Source organism: Amblyomma americanum, chromosome 5, assembly GCF_052857255.1.
Source record: "Amblyomma americanum isolate KBUSLIRL-KWMA chromosome 5, ASM5285725v1, whole genome shotgun sequence".
Lineage (NCBI taxonomy): Eukaryota > Metazoa > Arthropoda > Arachnida > Ixodida > Ixodidae > Amblyomma > Amblyomma americanum.
Genome location: NC_135501.1, coordinates 49,914,587 through 49,931,092, shown reverse-complemented (window position 1 = coordinate 49,931,092; position 16,506 = coordinate 49,914,587). Strand labels below are relative to the sequence as shown.

The window sequence follows — 16,506 nt, the reverse complement described above, 5'->3', positions numbered from 1 at the left end:
TGGTTTTACTATTTACTGTGGCTGTTGCACGTACGCGAGACATGTCCCCGATATTGGATATGCACTGCAAGGGTGTTCCCGTTGACGGTAGGACGTGTGTAACACACACTTGTAAATGACTATAGCGAGGTTTTGAAGAACAACTTGCTATATTCACCACAGTTACTCATCAGCTCAAACTGCTCTAATTGAACCTTCCCTCATTTCTCGCAGCCCCAATACCCCTAAGGCAAGCCCTCTGCCACCACTGTGGGCCGGTCAACCCGGAGCGGTAGCTGCCCCGTCTGTCGACCGAGCTGATTTTCATGCTCGGCGGCTTCAGCGCAAGTCTCGCTATCCACCATACAGACCTTCAATATCAGCGTCGACAGCTGGTTTGAGTTCAAGCCGGACGCGTTTGAGCCCAGGCCAGTCACTGGGTTTGCACTACGCAAGACTCTCTCTGGGTGGAGAACCCGCCGCGGTGGCCCAGAGGTTTTGTAGTTCGGCTACTGATCCCAAGGTCGCGAGATCGAATCCCGGCCTTGCGGCCGCATTTACATGGAGGCAAAATGCAAAATGCCCATGTTCTGTGTGATGTCAATGCACGTCCAAGAAGTCACAGTTGTCAGAATTTTTCCAGCGCCCTACACTATGGCGTTCGGCACAGCTGACGTCTCGCGTCTGGGCGCTGAAGTCCATATACCACATACTATAACTTTCTCACTAAAGGGCCACTTATTGTCGTGGAAAGGGAAGTGAGCGTCAGGCGCTGTCCATTCCTCGTTTTTCCTGTGCCGGTATACGAACGTAATAATGCTTCCCGCGCCTTCTATACATCGCCCATGCTCGGCCAGTCTTGTTGTCCAAGGCACAAACCGTTCTCACGTCCTGCAGCATTTGTAAACTCTGCTCCAAGTTACAGCTGAAGCTTGCGCGTTCACCTCGGTGAATCTTGGCGCGTTTGGTGATATACTGCGCCGTCCCGTTTGATGCTGTATCCCAAGCAGTCGGAGTGGGCAAGTGGACGCATTTTGTAACAACCCATTTCCTTTCATTTCCATTTGGTCGTCTGCATTGGCCGCTGCTCCAATTCTCGTATGACGTTAGAGCAGACGTCACGCTGGTCGTGACACAAAGGTGCCCATGATGCCACCCTTCTTGCATAGACGCGTCTCGAGCCCATGTTTCACTGGCCGACGCCCACGAGTGACTAAGCACGACGACACAGGTTTTGACGAGCCTGGCTAGTTTTGTCGGTGTTAGTTCAGTCTCCGCAAAGAAACTGCGTCGTTTTTACGATGAACTGGCGCATCGTGTTCAGTCTGACTCAGCCGGACCGGATGCGGAGGTTGGCTAGCAGCGGCGCCGCGACCGGACCGGCTGTGTGTGAACCGCCATTCGCTTTCCTACCTGATGCTGCTTTGGTCACATTGTCGCCACGTCTCAATGAAGTGGAAAAAGAAATGCATCGTTACAAAACACGGCCCCTAGACGCCTATGAAAAGCAATCATATTCAAGGCGTCTACTGCAACCGCACTGTGCAATAGGAGCCCTTCGCTTTCTCCTGAATGCTTGACGAACTTCAACTCGGCATGTGATGGCCAGCGAATTCTTTGCAAAAAAGGCAGCGGCTGTCCATTCCGGCGCCAGAATTCGTTTGGCACGCGAAATGTGCCAAGCTGGTTTGAAGTGCATTACAGGCGCGATGGATGTGGAAGGCTTTCGCTAGGAAAGCATATTGCAGCGTATTTGAAAGCAATATGATCGTCCACAAAATGTGTGTTGCGGATATAATCATAACCACGCGAAGTAAGCTCACTTCAAAATGTGGAACTTTATGCCACTTTCGTTGGATCTTCGTTCATAGCAATCACTAACGCACGGAAACCTTTGAAGAGTTCTCATCATCCGCAGCTTGAATACGCCGACTGCAGGACAAAGCCGTATCCCATGTCTCTCCAATTAACCCTGTCCTTTGCCAACTGCGGCCATCCTATCCCCGCCAGCTCATTAATCTCATCCGCCCACCTAACTTTCTGCCGGTCCCTGCTAAGCTTCTCTTGCCTTGGAATCCAGTCCGTTACCCTCAAGGACCATCTGTTATCTTGCCTTCGCATTACATGCCCGGCCCAAGCTCATTAATTCCTCTTGATTTCGACTAGGATGTCATTAAACCGTGTTCGCTCCCTGACCCACTTTACCCTTTCCTTTTGTCTTAACATTACAACTGTCATCATTTACGCGACAGCGTATACAGCTCATTCTGTCAAAAAGGCGTCGCTGTGGCCTAGGATTGACAGGAAGGTGTCAGAAATGTGACGGAAACATATTTGAGATGAAAACACATTCGCCGGCACTGGGGTTCGAACCAAGGCCTTCTGCGTGCCAGGCGGGCAAGCAACGCATGTGCCTCAAAGGATTGTTGGTCGAAGTGTGCCAGAGGGGCACCAATGAAGGCTTTGCGGTGAGCGTGACAGTAAAGTGTGTTGGGGAAGTGTACTAGCTGATGTTATAGAAATTAAAAAATGAATAAAACCACACATAATATGTTAATTAGGCGTCAGAAAAGAGTGTAAAGGCGCTATCGCATCTATAGTTAAGGCAAAGGTTAAGCGTCTTACTAATTTCTTTCTATGCCTAGCTGCGCTGTAATTTATGAACCCTTTTCGTTAGCCTCAGCGTTTCTGCCCCATAGGTGGGTACCGGTAAGGTGCACCTGTTTCCCTTCAGGGATACTGGTAAGCTGCCATTCATGATCTGAGAGAACCTGCCATATGCGCTCCACCCCATTCTTATCCTTCTAGTTGTTTCCCTCTCATGATCCGGATCAGCTGTCACTGCATGTCCAAAGTAGACATATTCCTTTACCACTTCCAGCACCTCGCTACCAATTGCAAACTGCTGTTCCCTTCCGAGGCTGTTGAACACTACTTTGGTTTGGCCGCAGCGGTGGCCTACTGGTCTGAGCATCCGCCTTGCATGCGAGAGGTGCGGGGTTCGATCCCCAGCGACGCCGGGTACCCACCGATGATACAATGGGTACAAGATTTCCCCTAGTCTCGTGCTCGGCTTATTTAGGGTGAAATGCTTGGGAAATGGGTCGTTGACCCCACCATGAGAGAAGAAAATACCTTTTGCCATTTATGCTCTTCAGCCGAAGATGCCTTTGCGCCATAAAAATTCATTATCATCATGACTTTTCTTTTCGCTTTATTAATTTTTAGACCCACAGTACTGCTGTGCTTGTCGAACTCATTGATCATGCTTTGCAGTTCATCTCCTGAGTGACTCAGCAAGGCAATGCCATCAGCGAATCGCAGGTTATTTAGGTATTCTCCATTAATTCTTAATCCCAACTGTTCCCAATTCAGGCCTCGGAATACCCCCCTGTGAACAGGCGGTGAATAGCATTTGCGAGCTCGTGGCTCCTTTCTTGACGCCATTCCTTATTCGAATTTTATTGCTGACTTTATGGAGGACTATGGTAGCTGTGCAGTTTCTCTAGATATTTTCCAGTATTTTCACATAAGGCTCTTCTACACCCTGATTCCGCAATGCCTGCGTGACTGCTGAGGTTTCCGCTGAGTCAAATGCTTTCTCCTAACCACCGAAGGCTATATATAGGGGTTGGCTATATTCTGCGTATTTCTCTATCACCTGACAGATAGTGTGAATATGATCTGTTGTGGAATATCCTTTGCGAAAGCCTGCCTGTTCATTTCGTTGATTGAACTCTAAGGTTGTCGTGGCTCTTATAGCGATTACCTTAGTAAATGCGTTATAGGTCTGTAATTTTTCATTCCCTTGACATTCTCTTTTCTAACGGATTAAGATGTAAGCATTATTCCAAGCTTTTGGTAAACTCGCGGTCATAAACCATTGCGTGTACATTGTGGCTGTTTTTTTTTCATAAACTCCTCTTCCGTCCTTCAATAAATCTTCTGTTACCTGATCCGCACCATCTGCTTTCCCCCTTTTCATTGTTCCTAAAGCTCTTTTTACTTCCTCTTTCTTTGCTGGCGGGATGTCCCATAGCAATGCGCTATTGCCTCTCTGATGAATGCCCCGATTTTATTTGCTACTGTATAGATTTGTGGAAAACTCTTCGCTTTCTTAACTATATCTTATCTATATATTGCTAATGACACTGCCTGCTTTGTCTCTTAACGCATACACTTGGTTTGTGCCTATGCCTAGTTTCCTCTTCACCGCTTTTAGGATGCCTCCACTCTTTACGGCATCAAAGTTAATCTATCAGCGCGCCTTCATAGGGAAGCATAATATGGAGTGAATCAAGCATGCAGTAAAGAAGAGTTCTCATAACAGCAATACAACCTCTGCTCCTATTTGTCGAGGGCTAAGTGGTCATTTTTTGCGGAGAAGAGTGGCGCCGCAATAGTTTGTCACGACTCTGAGTCAGATACCACAATAGTTTAACGGCTCTCCGAAGAACACACTGTCACTAATCTCGAACTCATTGCCATACGCCTTGCCATTACTCGAATAGTAGATCGACAGGATCCGGCTCCACGCACCTACCATGTTTACACTGATTCGCAAGCAGCGTACACCGCATGCCGTGCGGGGGGAGCAGACTATGCCGTTCTTAGCGCAGTTCGAACGGAAGCCCGACGCCTGCGAGAGGAGGGCTACACTATTGTTATTAGATGGATTCCTGCACATGAAGGAATCACTGGAAACGAAAAAACACACCAGGCAGCGCGCGCTGCAGCTCTTTCCGCACCTTTGCCTGGATGCACACTCGTTTCCGCTTCTTGGGCCCGTGATGACGTTGCACATTCGTCGTCACCTCCTATGGATAGGGCCGAGACATGGCATCGCGCACAATGCTATCGCCGCCGCATCCTCCAGCACGTGGCGAACCCTGAGCAATTATACCGCCGCCCACCTAGAACTTTCCGAAGGGTAGAGGCGGTACTCCTCCGCCGCGCCCAGACTGGCCAGCTTCTGTCGCCAGCAAAGCTCAACCTCATCAACCCACACTCATACCCGACCCCTCAATGCCCGGCATGCCCGGCCAGAGGCACGGCCGAACACCTTTTGTGGCACTGCCCTGCTTTTGACGTGGTGCTGGAGCGAGCACTTCAGTCCCTGGGCGGGCACCGACCTGGCACCTTGCAGGAATGGGTCAATCCACCATTACACATCAGATCATCGGACGCACTCCGGCTCTGGCGGGCTTTTCTCCTATACTTCAAGGAAGAAGGGCCTGGCCGTTTCTTCGCAGAGCCGACCACAGGACCACCCCACTTCGAAGAAGAAGTGGAGACCGGCCCTCCTCCCCCTTCCCCACCTTCACCCCCATGAAGCCCCTCATTTCTGCCGCAAGGCTAGGCCTATTTTATGCAGAAATAAAGACGTATAAAAAAAACAAGTTATAGTTATTAACAACGCGAAAGCGCATCCATGACAATGACAACGAAAGAAGTCGTGACTATATTGCGGTTCGCTGTGCCTCACATAAGCTTCGTTGATATTTCACTTCGCAGCCATAGTTTGGTGGTTCAATTCAATTATAAATTACTTTTTAGTTAAGTTCCACGCAGTCATCAAGTAACTATTGTCTTGTGCATTGGTACAGAGTTGAAAGCACGAAATCAAAAACTTTAAAATTATCCTGGTGTTTTCTTTTGTTGAGTCGTGTGTTGCTACGCGGCAATATAACTATTTACTCTCCTGCTTCTCACTATTGTTATAAGAACCGTGGCGGGTCGAGTGAAGTTATGCGAGGCTTACCAACTGGGTATCCGAAGGACTACGTTTATTCACCTTCAGTGCTGATATTTCTGTTCGAACCGCCGGCACACACAGAGCAATTCGAACATTGTCACGCACGTATAAAAACAAGGCATATACCTGCATGGCGTCTAGTTAGAAGCCCAATTTTTTTTTGAAAGGTGCATTGGTTTAGATTTATTTTAGACCTGTGCCTATATGGGTGGCTCCAGCGACCACCAGGAAAGAGGCCGAATGTTATGATTATTTAGGAAATTAACTAAAAACTATTAATTAGCATTTGAAATTTTTGTTTCGGGGGCAGGTTGCATTTGCAGAATTGGAGCTCATTCTCTAGCTAGTCAAGCCGAGAAAAAAATTAATAAGAACGCTCTTCGTGGTCATTACGAAGGGAAAAAAGTCATCCCGGTAGGCAGCTTCACACCGTAGCACAATGGCAGCGAGCGCATCTGACGTCGATCGCTCCGCCCTACGCTTACCGTCATACTGCCGACGTCACCTGACGGGCGGGCCGGCCGCGTGTTTGCCAGCTTAAGGCGCATTCACACTTGTCCAAAAATCCGGCGAGCGAAGCGGATTCGCTCGACGGGATAACTAGGACCTGATCTCATCTGTTGACGCCCGGACGAGGCGGAACCGCTGCGCCGCTGCTGTTTCTCGCTTTTCCACACACTTCCCGACCACCACGTCACCGCTCGCGGCGTACACAGATATGGTTAGAAAAGAGCATAAATCGATTCTGTCTGTGTACCATAACCGTATGCACGCTTGCGTACGTAAACGCAAGCACATTCCCATTTTTATTTCAGCGTATGCAGACTCGCAACGAAACGCCCAGCCTAGTGGCGCCATCTGCTTGTCAGGACGGGAACTAGTACTGTCAACAAAACCGGCGCTCCTCGTAGGCCTAGTAGCGGCAGAATCGTCACTCAAAATAAAAAATAAAGCAAATCTATCACTTATACTTTGGCTTATAGGTGAGGTGGGACGAAGCGATGCACCGGTGTCCGATTTATGGCCAGTGAACTCGCTGAACAAGGCCGCAACAACGACGAATTCATTCCGAGGCGAGGGGCCCTGCGTCGATGGGCGCCGCCATGTTTTTCGCCGCGGCGGCGAACGCGAAAAATTTGGGTCCAGCCCGATCGCCCTCGCCGCGCCGCTTTCCGCCTCGCTCGGCGTCTTTTCACATGATGCGATTGTTGCCGCAGCGCAGTGCGATTTCTGCCGCTGTGCGACAGAAATGCGCGTCGTTCTCGTCGCAGGGCCGCCGAGAGAGGGCCGGCGCACAAAGAAAGAATAAAACTAGTTGGCACCGAGACTCCAAGCCCCACGCCTCGTCTCTGCTTTCCCCGCGCGTGCCAATAATTGGTGACCCGTACGTGATAGCCATGAACCAGCCAAGCGACGCCGGCAGTCCCACGGTAGCCGTACTTGACGTGAAGCTACCTCCGCTTTGGACTGGCGACCCGGAACTTTGGTTCGTGCAAGTTGAGTCGCAGTTCGCTGAACGCCGCATCACTGCTGACAGCACTAAATACCACCACGTGGTGGGCAGCCTTGCGCCTGCGACAGCCAGCGAGGTGCGGGACCTACTGCTAACACCACCCGCAGAGAACGCCTACCAGACGCTAAAAGAGACACTGATTCGCCGTGTCACACCTACAGAGCCGGAGCGTCTCCAGCAGCTACTGCGGGAGGCCGAACTTGGCGACCGCCGGCCCAGCCAGTTGCTACGCCACATGCAACAACTGGCCGGCGGCACGACAGCAAGCGACGGCCGTTTGGTGCGGGAACTGTTCCTGCAAAGGCTTCCCACAAGCGTACGGATAGGCCTCACGGCGTCGGGCGAGACAGACCTTGACAAGATGGCCGAGCTCGCCGACAAACTCATGGCTGTCGCCGTGCCCACAGTCGCGTCGGTGCACGCAGACGCACCGTCCGCCAATTCCCTGCAAGAGATGCGAGAGGAAATTTCTCGCCTCGCAGACGCCGTCGCAGCGCTGCACTCGAGCGGCAACCAGCGACCACGACAGCGTACCGCATCACAACCACAACAACGCAGGGTGTGCTGGTACCACCGCAAATTCGGCAACGCTGCACGGAACTGTGTGCCGCCCTGTGAAAATTCGGGAAACGCCCCGGGCCAGCGCTGAGGGTGACCAGTGCCCCCGCCCTGCCGGACAGTCGCCCATCGGTATTCTTCCTGACCGATCGCGAAAGAGGTGCTCGTTTCCTAGTCGACACAGGGGCGGAAGTTAGTAGACAGTTTTAGCTGTGCGTACGTACGCAAGCGCTTGCGTACGCAAAGCGCTACGGCGCTGCGTACGCTACGCTGTCCGCTCCGAAGTATAGTTTTAGCTGGGCGTACGCTAACAGCGGGTAACCGCGAATGTGTGGACCTGCCTTACAGGTTTTAAAAATGCGCCAGCGTGTTATGTCGCGCCATCTAGTGCAAATAAATGAGAATACTTTTGCTTAGTCCAGTCGATTGGAGCCGTGCCAAGGCGCGGCCGTAGCCGACGACGTGGAAGTGCAGTTGTTCCGCCGCTACGCAGTGAGCGCGTTTAATTTGAGCGATTAGAGTCCGACGTGATTGACGCAGTCAGGATGCCCTCTAGCATCCTGTATAATCACCATGTCGCGTCGATGTTGACGTGGGAGGAAATCGACGACCTCATGTTATCAAGAAAGGACCGATGGCTTCTAAAAGGCGATTATTCATTGGAAGACATTGAGTACGACATGAGGCGCCGGAGGGAGCATGAACTCTTGAAGTATCGTTCGCGGCACGGGCTGCTGGATATTGATAGAATCGACAGCACGCTGTTCAAGCAGCAGTTCAGATTCGAGGAGGAGGACGTAGACGATTTAGTGAGGGCATTGTGCATGCCGGAACGAATTGTAAGTGCACAGCGAGTGGTCGTGCCAGGCCGCAATGCACTGTGTCTGGCGCTTCGACGCCTGGCGTATCCAAACAGGTGGTGCGACTTACAGCGGATATTCGGACTGCATCCGTCTGTCATGTCTAGCGTGGCGTCACAAGTAATCTGTCATATCGCAAAGACTTTTCGACATTTGCTGACCGACTGCAATAATCACCTGTGGCTGACAACTACATGCCTCCAGGAATTCGCAGACGTAAGTCACCGTTTTTTTTGTCTGTGTGTGCTGCACTATTCGTAAATATCACCTACAATTCCCGGGAGCCTTTACGCAATATAAAAAAGGAAGTTGAAGCAGTCTGCGCGTTACACGCTGAACTCAATTTTGGCTTTATTTTTTTGACGCATTAATCTTTTTATTTTAATTTTATTTTAATGAGAGAAAGTGCCTAAAGGAGGCAGTTAAATTAGCCGCGCCATGTTAACAGGCAGTGCATGAAATTATCCTTGTTACCTCTGTGGCAAGCACTAATCAGAGGTCCTTTCTGGAGATACCATAAACCAGAGATACCAGAAACCAGAGATACCATAACGCTTCGTTCAAGGTCTCACCAGAAAAACTAAGCATTCCAGCTCAAAGACAGCATCTGCCCAGTACTGATTAAGTTAGACAGTAACTTAATGTGGGTCAGACAAGATACTACTGCAATGACTGCCTGCACGAGCCTAGGAAGTTTTGATGAGCACACACCCATGTAAACCATGTAACCCATTGCAAATAATTCTCGTGCAAACCTACCTTTCAGCTGACTTTTGTTCAAAGTGTAAGGACAATGTAAACTTAACGTGCATGAGTTCTTTCGTTGGTAATGCTGGCAGAGAGAAAACTGGTTGTGAGGAAATCATATATTTTGAAATAGCCTTCAGGAAAGTTATACTAAACAGGTAGACAGCATCATGGCACTGTTTATCTCTCCGGTGTTCTGTACCTGTGCTCTGTTTCAAAATGATGCAGCAGTCGACCAACTATAGTCAATCTTCTTAAAAAAGCATGCAGCAACCAATGGTAATGCATACATAATAAGACAGTGATTACTCATTAGCATCCACTCAAGCGCAGCCATATGGGTGCGAAGGAAAGCTGTACAGCTTCCACAGGAACTTCGTAGTCAAAGAAAAATGCGTCCTGGTCCCGGGTTCGAACCCAGGACCACCGCTTCACCAGAGCAGTCGCTCTGCCAAATGAGCTAAACAGGAATGCTATCCTATCACCTTGGGGATTCCCCTAAACATTGGATCATCACTATTGCATACAATGCGGTATAAGCATTTATGCACGTGTACCCATAGATAGGCCTGCCAAGGGAGTATAGCTGGCCACAGCTTATAACAGTGGATGAGAGAGTTGTGGAAGAAGAGCCATAATGTATTGAGGAATGCCAAAGTTACCCAAAGTGAACATAAGCTCGACCTCTGGCCCATTTATGGGCGTTTTCATACTTTGTTTTGGTAAATTGTGTTCTCTCTTCTGCTGACGTGTGTTTCCACACAGATTGCAAGCGTTATTGACATTTCCTGCTAGAACTGTGCTGCGAAATTGACTTCACATCTAGTAATTTCATAAACGGATGTCATAGTCACAGGGGTAGTCTGCGGAATGCATATAATTATGACGACTGTAGATTTAAAGAGTATTTCCTTCAATGAACAGCGATGTTGCTCTGCTTCCTTACACTGTTTTCTTCTTCCAGGCCGTGAAAAGCAAAGGTGCTCCCTTGCCGAATTGCTGGGCCTTCATTGATGGAACAGCTCGGCCTATATGCCGGCCTAAGAGGAACCAGCGAGCGTATTTTTCGGGCCATGAGAGGGTACATTGCGTCAAATACCAATCACTGATTTGCCCCAATGGCATTGTGTGCCAGATGAACGGGGCATACCCTGGAAGACGGCATGATGCAGGTTGGTTCCTTTGTCAACAACATGATAGGAGCAGGTTACATTGGTCAGCTTTAGAATCAACATTAACCACTAATGTGGAGGCTTTTGTGATGGGCATACTGCTGTGATGTGCATTACAGCAGTATAGCTGTAGTGTCTTCGAATGTGTAGCTGCATGCATAACATATGAAAGGAAGGCACCAGTGGACATGTTAATTTGTCGTCAATGTAGCTTTCAATATGCATTGACAACATGACATAACATTTTATTTGTTAACATTTTAGCCCTCAGAGTTCACGAGAAGGTAAGTGAAAGCAAAAATACATTGAAGGCAACCTAGAAGGCATGTTATGTATTCAATAATTGGAGACTTTCTTTTTGCCCTAAACAAATAATACGCAAGCATTGCACCTGCTATTTCCATTTTGTTACAAACTAAAAATGCCAGATTTGCGTTTTCTTCATTGTTATCTTTGACAGACCTGTGTGTGCTACAGCTATGTATTGGCACTCTATAGACTAGTTTGTCCTCAAACCTGTCACTGCTGAAAATGAAGTCTATTTCCTTGCGTTTGTGGACCAATCCTCGAATTGCACAGTTTTTGTGCCTGTGCATGGTGGGCTGTTCTAAGACTCTGTGCTCCATCAAGATGGCTGCCCATGCACACTTCATCCTCATCTGCATGGCTGCCCAGTAGCACGATGCATTGTGCTGTATCTTTCGTTACAAGATGTGGGCATGCGTTCCTGTTTCGGTTTTAAAAATACAGGGTACTAAGCCGCTAATGGCTGTTCTGTATCTTCACAGACTTCCACTCTGGTCGCCAGCCGATCGCAAACGACCGTGCGCAGCACCGTTGCAAGCTGTCAACAATACGACGATACCGACGTACGGGCAACGCTCTCTCTCGCTGGACCTGGGCCTCAAGAGGACATTTCGGTGCATTTTCGTCGTGGCTGGCGTAAAATTTGCCATCCTGGGAGCGGGCTTTTTGCGCAACTTCGGACTGCTTGTCGATGTCCGCAACCGGCGTTTACAGGACCCCCTGTCGCACGCAGAAGTGCGCGGGAAGCCATCCAGGCATCCTCCCCTCAGCCCCACGCTCGTAGCACCGCCGGGCGCTACACGATTCACCGGCATCCTCGGCGAATTCCCCGAACTGACGCGGCCACCACAGGCCAGCGCGGCCGTCAAGCACAATGTATGCCACCACATTGTCACCACAGGCCCACCAGTTTACGCACGCCCACGCCGCTTGTCCCCGCAAAAGCTGCAAGCAGCTCGACAGGAATTCGACCACATGCTCGAGCTCGGCATAATCCGCCCGTCCGCTAGCCCATGGGCGTCTCCACTGCACATGGTGCCGAAGTCAACACCAGGAGACTGGCAACCCTGCGGCGACTATCGAGCCCTCAATCGAGCAACCGTGCCAGACCGCTATCCGGTACCTCACATTCATGATGTGACGTCCAGCCTACATGGCGTGGCGATTTTCTCCAAGATCGACCTCGTGCGGGCGTACCATCAGATCCCCGTGGCTCCAGAGGACGTATCGAGGACGGCGATAACCACGCCCTTCGGCCTGTTCGAGTTTCTGCGCATGCCGTTCGGCCTGCGAAACTCCGGACAGACATTCCAGCGTTTTATCAACGGAGTTTTGCATGGCCTCGACTTCTGCCATGCATACCTCGACGACCTACTCATCGCAAGCACTTCACCGGACGAGCATGAGGCGCATCTGCGATCAGTGTTTCAGCGCCTGGCGGAGCATGGCATCCTGGTTAACACGGACAAGTGCGAGCTGGGTGCCGAGAAGCTGACTTTCCTTGGCCATGTTGTTTCAAGCTCTGGCATTCAACCTCATCCAGACAAGGTTAAAGCTGTCGAGAAGTTTCCACGACCCACCACTAAGCGCCAGCTGCGCGAGTTCCTTGGCCTTGTAAATTACTACCGACGTTTCGTACCTCGGTGCGCGGCCGTTCTGCACCCTCTCCACCTTCTGCTGTCGACACACGAAGGCGCTGCTAGGGAGCTGCTCTGGACGGACGACGCCGAAGCGGCTTTTCAAGAGATCAAGAGACACCTCACCGACGCCACACTTCTCGCCTACCCGCAACCGGGAGTCCCACAGTGCGTCACGGTCGACGCCTCGAACGCAGCTGTGGGGGCTGTCCTTCAACAACTTAACAAAGGAGTATGGCAACCGATCGCTTTCTTTTCTCGGAAATTGACACCCACCGAGCAGCGTTACAGCACTTTCGGACGCGAGCTGTTGGCCGTCTACGCAGCAATCCGGCACTTTCGTCATTACTTAGAAGGGACGGAATTCTTTATAATGACTGATCACAAGCCTCTCACCTACGCCTTACGCTCCCTCAAATCTGATGGCGGCACGCACACAGCCCGCGAGCTGCGGCAGATGTCCTACATATCGGAATTCACCACGGACATTCGCCACATAAAGGGAGTAGACAACGCTGTCGCCGATGCTCTGTCGCGCAGCCCAGTAAATGCCCTCACTCACACGGGAATAGACCTCGCAAAAGTGGCGGCAGCTCAACGCGACGATGACGAACTGCGCCGTTTGCAGGAAACATCGACGTCACTCATCCTACAGTGGTTTCCATTGCCCGGAGCAGGAGACATTTGTTGCGATACATCTACAAGTAGTCCTCGACCATACGTGCCTGCTTGCCTCCGTCGTGAGGTATACGCTTCGTTACACGAGCTTTCACACCCAGGAATCCGGGCGACCCAGAAGCTGCTCACGACGCGTTTCGTATGGCCTGGCATCAACCGCGATTCCCGACAGTGGACTCGCGAGTGTCTTGCGTGTCAACGGTCCAAGGTTCAGCGTCACACGGTGACACCGTTGGAGACTTTCCCAGGACCAGATGCTCGATTCGACCACATCCATATGGACATAGTTGGACCATTGACACCTTGTCAGGGCCAAATGTACTTGCTCACTTTGGTCGACCGTTTCACGCGGTGGGCAGAAGCTATCCCGATTCCCGACATTACAGCCGAAACTGTTGCTCGCGCTTTTGTCAACCACTGACTATGTCGTTTTGGTGCGCCTTCCTCCATTACAACGGACAGAGGAAGCCAGTTTGAGTCTGCGTTGTTCGCCAGCCTGACGAAACTCATCGGCGCCTCGCGCATCAGGACTACGGCCTACCACCCGATGAGCAATGGAATAGTCGGGAGATTTCACCGGCAGCTGAAAGCAGCACTCATGGCAAGTGAACACGACTCTTGGGTGGAAGCATTGCCTATCGTGCTCTTGGGCATACGCACAGCGTGCAAGGCAGATATCGGCTGCAGCGCTGCGGAACTTGTCTACGGCACGACGCTACGTCTGCCTGGTGATTTCTTTGCATCTGACCAACAGCGAGCTCGCATTTCCGCCAGCGACTACGCATCTCGCCTTCACGACATCATGAACAAGCTCCGAGCTACACCTCCGCGACAGCCCGCAGAGAGGAGGACACATGTGAGCAACGAGCTTGAGTCATGTAGTCACGTCTTTCTGCGGAACGACGCTGTACGACGACCACTACAAGCACCGTACGATGGGCCATTCAAGGTTCTCCGCCGTGGGCGGAAGACGTTCACTATCGAAATGCGGGGGCGGCGGGAAGTTGTCTCGTTGGACAGACTTAAACCTGCGTACATGGAAACGCAGTCCATGACACCCACCTCCATCCAGTCGCCTGGAACCCATACAAGAGTGCCTCGTCCCAGGGCAGCGGTTTCCACCAGGGAGGAAAGTGCATCCACGCCTGATACTCGCGCCTACCACACGCGCAGTGGCAGACGTCTAAATGCGCCAAGTCACCTCAACCTCTAATCGCACGAGTGTTTTCTCGTGTTGGTTCCGTTCGTGTTCTCACTAGGGGGGGAGTGCTGTGGTGAACACAAATATGCCGCGGATAAGCCGCGGTGCTGCCAGCGCGGAACGTAGCCGACCGTAGTCGACCGTAGCCAGCCGGCCGCCGAGAAAGGGCCGGCGCACAAAGAAAGAATAAAACTAGTTGGCACCGAGACTCCAAGCCCCACGCCTGGTCTCTGCTTTCCTCGCGCGTCCCGATAGTCGCACTGTCGCAGCGATGGCCACAGTAGTCAGCCAATAGGAGTTGAGAGGAAAATCTCGAAAACGTTTTATTGAACTTAATAATACATCACAGCTCAATATTATTACTCATGATTACGAAATCAACGCCTGCCACGATGTTTGACATTTATTGCAGCCGAAGAATTTTCGTGCACTGAAAGGCCGCACCGACGCTAGGGTGCCGATGGCACCGACAGAAATCGTTGGCATGTGAAACGGCGGCTGCGATTATCGTCGCAACGACAGTGCGACCGGGCCGTAATTTTTCGTTCCCGTCGCGCCATGTGAAACAGGCTAAAAGCGGCCAAATCCGCTTCGCTCGCCGGATTTTTGGACAAGTGTTCCCGCGTCGGAACCCAATCCGCGCTGTCACTGCGCCTGCGATCCGACCTCTCAACGACTGCCTAGCCTTTGGCGCATGGCAGCATCGGTTCCGTAATAGCGTCGCGGAGTAAAGGGAGGTTGCGTACCGAAGAAAAGGTGGACATGGCTGTCGGATATGTCACCGTGGCGGAGAACTGCGTCTGGCGGAGCAGTTCTACGCGGCTAAACACACGGGGCGCCGCCATCCAGTGGAGACGCCGTTTCTGCGAATTTTTAGCAAATTTTCTTGTAGGGGTTCTGTGGCGTCAGCAAGGAGGCCTAAACCGTGTGGTCCGGAAACACTTTGAAACCGGCGTGCTTGCGTTCGTAAGAGCGAGGCCAGAAGCCATATCATTCGACAAAAAGTGCAGCGTAGCTAACTAATCGGGGCAATCTGCCTCCTTCCTGTGTTGGCCGGACCCCCAGTACAGCCCTAGGGCAAAAATAAATCTAAAGCGCTTATTATTATTTTTTTAATTTTAGAGAGTGTGAAGAAAACCACCAAGCATATATAAGAAGCAAAATGGCAATCCAAAGCACGCAGATGATGAAACTAGAAGACAACACTCATCTAGCATGTTCCCAATCCGCATTTTTATTCATCGATGCATTTTCTGCACTGAACGAAACGTACAGCGGAGATCTGCCACTATAAGCACCGTCCCAAGTTAGGATTTCTATACCCGTGGTTTAAGCTTCCGCCTCGCGTACCGGTTGTGCTGCGTAAGAAGAGGTCTTTGACCTACCCCGCCCCATGGCTAGCATGCGGGGAACATTCCGCAGCGTCGCGGGACGAGCAGGGGAGCGAAGCGACTTTCTTGCCCACTAAAAGCGTGTGCACTGTGCGCGCGCAGAGGCCACCACGCCGTGATACAGATGTCGCGGCGCCTCTACGTGATCGGAGGCTGCGACCGGCGCTGCTGCCTGCGGTCGGTGCGCAGATTCAACCCGGACACTTGTGAATGGCAGCAGCGCTCGCCCATGTCCAAGCCGCGTGCCTACCTGGCCGGCGCTGCACTGGGGGACCATGCCCAAGCCGCGTGCCGGGGGGAGTATATCTACTCCATCGTAGGGCGCAACTGGGAGTAAAGTGGGAGAGGGAAAATAGGTAAGATCGAGGGCCTTCACAGGCCAAGTTGTCCAAACCTTCTTAGACCCAAATGAGTTGCTGCTGCTAAGGCAAAACTGGATGTAACGCCTCCCGGCGGCATATCCGGGGACAGGTACACAAAAAAAAGCCGTGTGAAGAATGGGGAGACCTTTCCCGGACGATTTCCCTACTCTGTGCTGGGAAGTGATGCGCGGCAATCTTGTCTAGGCGCCCTTAGCAACGGCTAGAAATGGCGCTGTACTCGTTATGGCGGTATATGGGTGCTCTCCCCGCTCATCAGAAAAGTTACGGCCCCTCCTGTCTTTCTTTCATTCTTCCATGGCATGGACTGAAACGTGTGCGTGCTAATC

General features: G+C 51.4%; 2 protein-coding genes across 2 annotated transcripts in view; one reads left to right on the top strand and one right to left on the bottom strand.

Moving 5' to 3' along the window:
• Positions 1-16,506, bottom strand: part of LOC144132418 (glutamate receptor ionotropic, kainate glr-3-like) — a 159,786-nt gene that overhangs the window by 123,860 nt on the left and 19,420 nt on the right. The gene's annotated exons all lie outside the window — the stretch shown is intronic.
• On the top strand, positions 7,132-7,896 carry LOC144133852 (uncharacterized). The gene has a single exon (XM_077666927.1). The coding sequence runs from the start codon at positions 7,132-7,134 to the stop codon at positions 7,894-7,896; it is 765 nt and encodes a 254-aa protein (XP_077523053.1).

Excerpts from the sequence above, each read along its gene's own strand:
- LOC144133852 (XM_077666927.1), top strand. The coding sequence starts at position 7,132 with ATGAACCAGCCAAGCGACGCCGGCAGTCCCACGGTAGCCGTACTTGAC.